The 8,147-nt window shown below is 44.8% G+C and overlaps 1 protein-coding gene across 2 annotated transcripts in view; it reads left to right on the plus strand.

Annotated features, from left to right (window-relative positions):
- The window catches only part of LOC123047426 (fructan 6-exohydrolase-like), a 4,916-nt gene extending 2,464 nt beyond the window's left edge, over positions 1-2,452 (plus strand). Inside the window, exons 3-6 of one of the 2 annotated variants that reach the window (XR_006422984.1) lie at positions 383-1,284; positions 1,363-1,768; positions 1,872-1,968; positions 2,056-2,159. Coding sequence is in view for 1 of the 2 variants with exons in the window: in XM_044470977.1 (XP_044326912.1) it covers positions 383-1,284; positions 1,363-1,763; positions 1,872-1,968; positions 2,056-2,250 (1,595 nt within the window). In the remaining variant the exon portion in view is untranslated. Of the gene's footprint in view, positions 1-382; positions 1,285-1,362; positions 1,769-1,871; positions 1,969-2,055 lie in introns of both variants that reach the window. The other variant, XM_044470977.1, reaches the window with a different exon arrangement.
- The last annotated feature ends 5,695 nt before the right edge of the window (positions 2,453-8,147 follow it).

The following is an 8,147-nucleotide window of genomic DNA, read 5'->3' on the forward strand; positions in this document are numbered from 1 at the left end:
AACTGTTTAAGAGTTGACACCACCCATAAGCAGGACCTAAACTAGTGAGACAACAGGCCCTCGTTTTTCATATGATCCACCAGAGCTACCGAATAAACTTTTACTTCCACCCATGGATGTGGTGAAGCGAAGTTCCAAGTTGACCAATGTTTAGGAGGTTTGGGCAAACCGAAAATATATTCCAGCATGTGTCCTTAATACAACATACAACAATGCTACACCTACGTTAACCTTATGTTATGGACGACACATGGTCTCATGCAGTTAGAGAAGTCTGGCTTAGGTGCTCCGAAAATTGCCCCCGCAGTTTTCTTACCGTACCAGCATGACATTTACGGAGTGGAAATTAACTAACGGTTATCTGCGTTGCATGGACTTACAGGGCCGATGTACCACAACGGCGTGTACCACCTCTTCTATCAGTACAACCCGCTGGGCGCGACGTGGGGCTCCGGCAACCTCTCATGGGGTCACTCCGTCTCCCGAGACCTTGTCAACTGGGCTGCCCTCAACACCGCGCTGGACCCCACCGCCCCCTTTGACAATAATGGTTGCTGGTCAGGCTCCGCCACAATCCTCCCTGGCGGCATCCCGGCCTTGATGTACACCGGCCGCATCGACGCCGGCAAGGAGGCGCAGGTGCAGAACGTCGCCTTCCCCAAGAACCTTGCCGACCCGCTTCTCCGCGAGTGGGTCAAGCCCGCATACAACCCTGTGATATCACTCCCAGCCGACGTCCCCGGAGACAGGTTCCGTGACCCAACCACGGCATGGGTGGGCCACGACAGCTTGTGGCGTATCGCCGTTGCGGCCAAGGTCGGCGGCCCTAGTGGCATTGCCTCCACGCTCATCTACCGGAGTAAGGACTTTCGACACTGGAAGCGGAACACCTTGCCATTGTACACATCGCGTGCTGCCGGCATGGTCGAGTGCCCGGACCTATTCCCGGTGGCGGAGCCTGGCGTGGAGGAGGGGCGCCTCGGCTACACGCCTGGAATGGCGAGTGGTGTTGTGAGGCATGTGCTGAAGCTGAGCGTGATGAACACGACCGAGGACTACTACATGGTTGGGAGTTACGATGATGCGGCCGACACCTTCGTGCCCGAGCTGGACAACGAGCGCAGCCTCGACGACTGCCGCACCTGGCGCCGCTTTGACTACGGCCATGTGTATGCGTCAAAGTCATTCTTTGACGTGCGCAAGAACAGACGTGTGCTATGGGCATGGGCCACTGAGTCGGACAACATGGACGACGACATCGCCAAGGGCTGGTCCGGCGTTCAGGTGCGCATCCTCTGGTCAATTTCTGATCAACTAACTGATCATCCTCATTATATTATTTGCTATGATGTCTGCATGTAGACGGTTCCGAGGAAGGTGTGGTTGGACGGAGACGGTAAACAGCTACGGCAGTGGCCCATCGAGGAGATCGAGACGTTGAGGAGTAAACAAGTCGTCGGCTTGCTTGGAGCGCAGGTGAATGCCGGTGGCGTGAACAAGATCTTTGGCGCGGGTGCGCAGGTTGATGTAGAGGCCATCTTTGAGATCCCATACCTAGAAGACGCTGAGACTTTGGAGCCCAACTGGCAGTTGGACCCGCAGAAGCTATGCGAGGAGAAGAGTGCGTCCGTGTCGGGTGGGGTCGGCCCGTTCGGGCTACTCGTCATGGCATCCGGCGACCTGCAGGAGCACACCGCTGTCTTCTTTAGAGTGTTTAGACACAACCAGAACTATAAAGTTCTCATGTGCACCGACCTCACACGGTAAGGTCAGAACACAAGTCCCTTAATTTAGATGGAATTTTCTGCTGTTGCAAACTAATATTTTTCTGGTTTTAACTTCTGTAACTCCTATTGCAACAAAATGAGTAGATCGAATGGGAGGGACAAGATCTACAAGCCGCCGTATGGAGGGTTTGTGGACATAGACATCGAGCAACACCGGAAGAGCATATCTCTTAGAACTTTGGTAATCAAAATTCTTCATCGATCATTTCATTCCTTAGATGCATTTAGTGAATATCTTGTGATGTTGTTCCCTTCTCTCAACAAATAGATTGACCATTCGGTGGTGGAGAGCTTTGGAGGAGGGGGGCGGACGTGCATCACGGCCCGGGTGTACCCTGAGCATGCGGAGAACAACAATAGCCATGTGTTCGTGTTCAATAATGGGACCGGCGTCGTGAAGGTGTCTAGGCTCGAGGCATGGAGGATGGCAAGGGCTACCGTAAATGTTGTACATGGCAGGTGATTCCCTTAAGTGTAAAGTTAAAACCGACTCAGTCCGAAGAGAAACTACGCGCCAGTTTATTATGTAGAAGTGAGGCCCGAATGATGATCGACTAGACCACCACCTCATGGTGCGAGGCTGTAAGACCCATGGCATTCTCCCTGAAAAGTAATGGGTTATTGTAGCATTTTCGATGTGAAAATAATCAGTGTCAAACAGTTGGGGAACTTCCATTGCCACAAGTTATATATATGTCACTTATATAACCTTTCATGCACTTTAAACATCTACTTTACTAGGACCAAAAACAACAATGAGTTTGTGTTGATGTAACTTTTACTTTTAATATAAATAAAAGAAAATAAATTGTGATTGGGTGTTTGAAGTAATAAATATAAAGCTGATTGGAAAAATAGTGCGAGACAATAATAATATAGGACTATTGTAAATAAAAAGTGAGTGATACTCAATTAGTGTAAATGTTCTGGACAGTTGGCTTCTGAGCATCCTGGATTATCTTTTTTTTTTTCTTTCGAGGGGAATCAAGGGTTGGTTGCCTTTAACAAGAATCGCCTCCCCTAAGAAAAAAACCCCGCCTCTTATACTAGGCTACTAGCGACCATAGCTAGTGGTGGTTTCTCTTCTTCTCTGTGATTCTTTTGCTTGCCTGATTGAGTAGTGTGCTTGATTGCTTTGCTTGCTTGCTCGATAAGGTGAGAAGGAGAGATCAGGAGTTGCTCATACCCTGGACATGTGATAATTAGACTCAACTTTATTCCTTGTTTTTTCCTTAGATTCCTGTCATGAATTGTTGGTGGGGACATTTACTTATGAAGAACAGTCCATCGCACATGGTCAAAATCTCCCATTGCAAAGAAAGTTCTGAATTGCCGCCTTGCGATGGTGTGCGATAGGGGCTGCATCGCACACGGTGCAAAATAATTATGTGGGAAAGTCCGCATATCGCACGTGATCCTCCTGAAGGAAACAAGTTCGATTGGCCGAGCAATCACAAACGATCAGAGCTACGTGTTAGATCGCTCATATATCCCACATGATTAACTAGATGGAAACATCGGACAAGGTATTGCACCCGATTGTCATGTAACATTCGTATGGGATGGGGTCCTCCACCGCACAAGATTTGATGGGTGGAAACGTGTGGGCCCTGCCCCATATCGCACACGATTGTAGAAGCACAATCATGTGGAATGGGTTCATCCATCGTACAAGATGAGATGCCGGGACTGTCTGGGGTTAGTTTGTCCATCTCACATGTTGCCGAAGACAGCATCACGTGTGGTGGTTTGTCCATCCACACACATAGTTTGTAGCAATCGTTTGTGCTGCATATGGTCCTCGACAGCGGTGACGCATGGAGCCGTTCCCCTCCTGAAGGTGTTGTAGTGGAGTTTAGGTATTCTGGGGTGTAGTGTAGCGGGTTCTCAAGTCTTCCTGTGTTATCTTTTGGTCTCGTAGTCTCCTGCGGTCTGCGTTTCCGATTATCTTGGATCGACTTTGTAAGAGGGTTAGCTCACCACTTTGTATCATTCGGCCATGTACTTTTTATGGTTGTTGCTTTATATATAAAGTTAGTTGTAGCGCCGTAGTAGTAGCGTTGGTACCTGCGCTACTGCTAGCCCAAAAACCAGCGCTACTACTAGGCTTTCTCCTAGTAGTGCTAGATTAACTTTCGGGGTGTGTGAAAGAAGAGACTTAATTAAAAATCTCGTTCCCCCACACTGAACTTTGTCTAATACCCGTGACCCCCTAGAAGATCATCCATCTTCATTGCCCCCTTGCGCACGTGATGGTTCACTATTCTTGATTGTGGTGAAGCCCAAGGAACTGTTAGCAGATCGTCGACAGCCAGAGCCGATCGATTGTCAGAACCTTGTGAAAAGCGACATCATGCCATCAATGAACTGAACCGAAGCAACACTCGAGGGAAGCATAGCAAGAACATCACCCTCACATCCACATGTGATCTACTCCCTCCGTTCGGAATTACTTGTTACAAAAATGGATGTATCTACAACTAAAATACATCTAGATACATTCATTTCTTGAACGAGTAATTCCGAACGAAGGGAGTATATCGTAACATGCATCTACTCATAGAACCTCCCTGATACCACTGTTGGGAAATGTAGTAGAAAAAAAATCATCCTACAATCACCCGAGAACAATATGATGATGCATAGCAGGTTGTGATCAACGATCGTTACCGACTCTGCAAGTGCAGCCGAAGTAGACGAGTCGGTGTAGATCGTACATGGAGTCCCTCGAACGTCGATGACGATCCCGCGAACCGCCCACGAACGATCCCTCGAACGGAAGACCGAAATGCCCCAAATTCATGGAGACGGGCCTGCTTGACTACATATTGTATAGATAGACTGGACCCTCCATAAAAGGGAACGAATCAGTTCACGCTCTGAAATCAGTGAGGCAATAAGTATTCCGGTCTGTTCAAGGATATGCAGAAATGAATCCATTAATTCGAATAAGGTATTTTTTTATGCGATGGGTCTTTGGATGTTGGCTGGATATTGGATAGATATACAGGATGCAACAAAAAGGGAAACAAATTAATTCACACTAAAAAATCAGTGAGGCGATAAGTATGCACGTCTATTCAAGGATATGTAATAATCAATCCATTAATTCCAGCCTAAAATTAGAATGGTACTCCCTCCGTCCGGAAATACTTGCCGCAAAAATGAATAAAAATGGATGTATCTAGACCTAACATATGTCTAGATACATCCATTTCTCCGACAAGTATTTTCGGACGGAGGAAGTATTTAATTACAACCTTAAAACTCAGGATGAATTTGCTTGCTAGGCCCTATATAAACGATAGCAAAACGAGTTGCTCGTCAACACATTTGGAAGATCAGATCAAACGGCAGAAAGAATAGAGGATATCAGTATCAGTATATAGCTAGGACTGTATCTCGTGATGGCGATTAGTACAAGATATGCAAGCTTTGTATGCTTGGCAGCCCTCATGTTGGTAATGTCCACCGTGATGTTGTACTGTGAGGCTGATCGAAAAGGTAACGCATACTTTCTTTCCTATAGTGTATATACCAAATATTTTCCTTGCAGCTAAGCTTGTATAGCTGATAGCACATCGACAATGACGGATGAATGAACCATATTGTATTTAAGATGGTATTTCATTTATTCTTTTTATGTAGAATCATGCTATGGGGTTGAAGATGGATGTGATGAACCGAAGTGCAAGGAATATTGTGTGCTCACTGGTCACACCAAGGGATCTCATTGCCCGAGTGCTGAAGAATGTTGTTGTTTTAGTGCCGCCAAGCCAAATGTGAACGTCGTCCGTCGTCGTGATTGAGCTCCTAAGAGCGTTGTTTTTCTTTATTAGATATATAGCAAAAGGGCCCGGGCTTTGAAATGGGTAAGAAATAAATAAACATTAAACATAATCATTTAGCACCTCCCATCAGCATTGCAGAAAGTGAGTCATCAATGCGCCACCTGGGCCGGGATTTGGGCGACACAGCTTCGGTGCCTTAAAGGTACTTGCCTTTGGGTCACTGACATGTGGGCCAGCCATCTGTTGGACCCACATGTCATAGACACAAAGGTAGGTGCCTTAAGGCACAGAAGCATTGTCCGGATTTGGGACACCTCCTCCTTGTATCTCCCTCCATGAATGCTCCCGCATTTTCTCAAAAGATGGTTCCCTCACTTGGTGATCACTGTGGAACCTTGGCAACACGGACCATGTGTTACCTCGCCTCTCACAGTCGCACTCAACTCATTGTGTGGCAAGAAGTGGTAGAAAAGAAATAAAATATGCTAAAGTTGCACCTGATTCTTAAGTAGCTCTTTGGCATCGGAGGCAAAATAGGCTCTCTAAGGCCTCCTTTGCTTTGGAGGAATTTTGTAGGAATTCGATTGGATAGGATTTCTATAGGAAAAATTCCTTTAGTGCTCTTTGTTTTGTAGGAACATGATCCTATTCTTATGGAGGAATCCTTCCTATCCTTCACATTGCATAGGGGAAATAAACATTAGCTTTTTTGCGAGGGTAAAAGAGTTTTATTCCATATGCATACGGTTACAATCGAGAGGCAACCATTCCTCAATACATGGAGGTCCCCGACCAAACCATACAGCAGTAGTACTCTTTGTACGACTGTAAAAAGCCAACCGATCTGCTACCATATTCTGTTCGCACTTAACTTTTGAAGGAATAAATTCTCTTTCACCCATAAGATGACGAATTTCAGCAACCAAATGTCCATACGCCGAATGGGTAAGACGGTCTCCCGTCATAGCCAAAAGCGCCTCCGAAGAGTCGGACTGAACATTGATAGGTAGGCTGCAACGTTGTATTGCTAAGGCCATACCTTGCATTATTGCATGTAGTAGCTTAGACTCAAAGAAAAAAAAAATCATATGATGTGAACCAAATGACATCTCTTTTCATATTCCTATAAATATGATTTGAGATGTATGGCATCTCATTTTCTATGACTTTTCTACTCCTATGCTTTTCCTACCCTATGAACCAAAGGAAGCATAACTGTAAAACCATGGCAATAAGTTAAGTGCTAAAGCTCCACAGTGCAAAGCATAATACTAATTAAATCCAATATAAGCTTGTTGTCACAGGTGCACTTGCAAAACTATGTACTTTATCAAAGAACCAAAATATACAACATGCAAGGGGACTTGCATTGTTATGAGATGCAATGGCAATGTGCATATATAAATACATAGCCACCTGTATGATCGAACTTAAAATTATTTTTTGAAGTTGTGCGTTGCAACGGGGCATAGTGAACCGAACATCAAATAAAAATAATAGAATTAAAAAGTTTAATCAAGGGACTAATCAATTGGGCAAAAATCCAGCTACAATAGTTAGTTTAACATACAATAATAGCCCTGCCAAAAGAATAACAAATGCCTACTCGCATTAGGAAAAAAGCATCAGCCAACAAAGGAGCATCAAACAATGTCTTAGATAGTTTACCAAATGGCCTATTTGTAAGATGTTTATCTTCACACGAACAAATAGTTTTTGTTTTTAAGGGGACATTTACTGGTATGTTGGTTACTTATCAACATTTAATAGAAAAAGTATATGTATGAAGTATAATTATGAATGTAAGTACTGGAAGAATAATTTGACATTAATATACCTCAAGTACAGTTTGGAAGCAAGGTTGACGGTATACAACTATCACTGTTGGGCTTTTCTCTAGGCAATATTGTATAGTTGGAGTTGGTCTTCTAGGCAGAAGACGTGCTCTGAAGAAGACCATTGTTCTTTCATTAGTACATGTCCTGTACACGTTGTCCCTCGATCTGTTCGTGTTGCTTGGGTAAGGGAAGGTGCTAGACTGGTCAGTTTAGTACAGGGATGCGGCAGGGAGGGGCGGAAAAGTAATGGGGTGGACCGATGGACATCTTATCGACACCGTGTCTGACAGACCAGCTTAATTGGCATTGCAAGTTAACACGACGAATAGGTACTATTCGAGTTGGCCACCCTACAGATAGCGATTAATTATTGATTAAGGACCCCGATAAGGAGCGAACGTCAGATTTCTATCGACCTGGTTTCGAACGAATCGTTCAGCGTGGCAAGGGGGAACGACCGAACGATCTCGTTCGGCCTGGGACACCTCCCAGCGCGAACACTTCCAGAAACGCCAGCATGGGCCTATTGCACGAGCATCAAAAGGAAAACAGGCCCATTTAGATAATAAAACAGAAAAATGCAGAAAAAACAGCTAAAAAACTGAGAAAACCTTTAAAAGAAAAATGCCACAAAAATCTAGAAATTCATAGAGAAAATAGCTGATGAAAAAATATTAAATTTGCAATGGTCCAACAAAAAAATAAACTTGCCGTGCTAGAAAAATAAATAA

This window comes from Triticum aestivum, chromosome 2B (genome assembly GCF_018294505.1).
Source record: "Triticum aestivum cultivar Chinese Spring chromosome 2B, IWGSC CS RefSeq v2.1, whole genome shotgun sequence".
NCBI classification, from domain to species: domain Eukaryota; kingdom Viridiplantae; phylum Streptophyta; class Magnoliopsida; order Poales; family Poaceae; genus Triticum; species Triticum aestivum.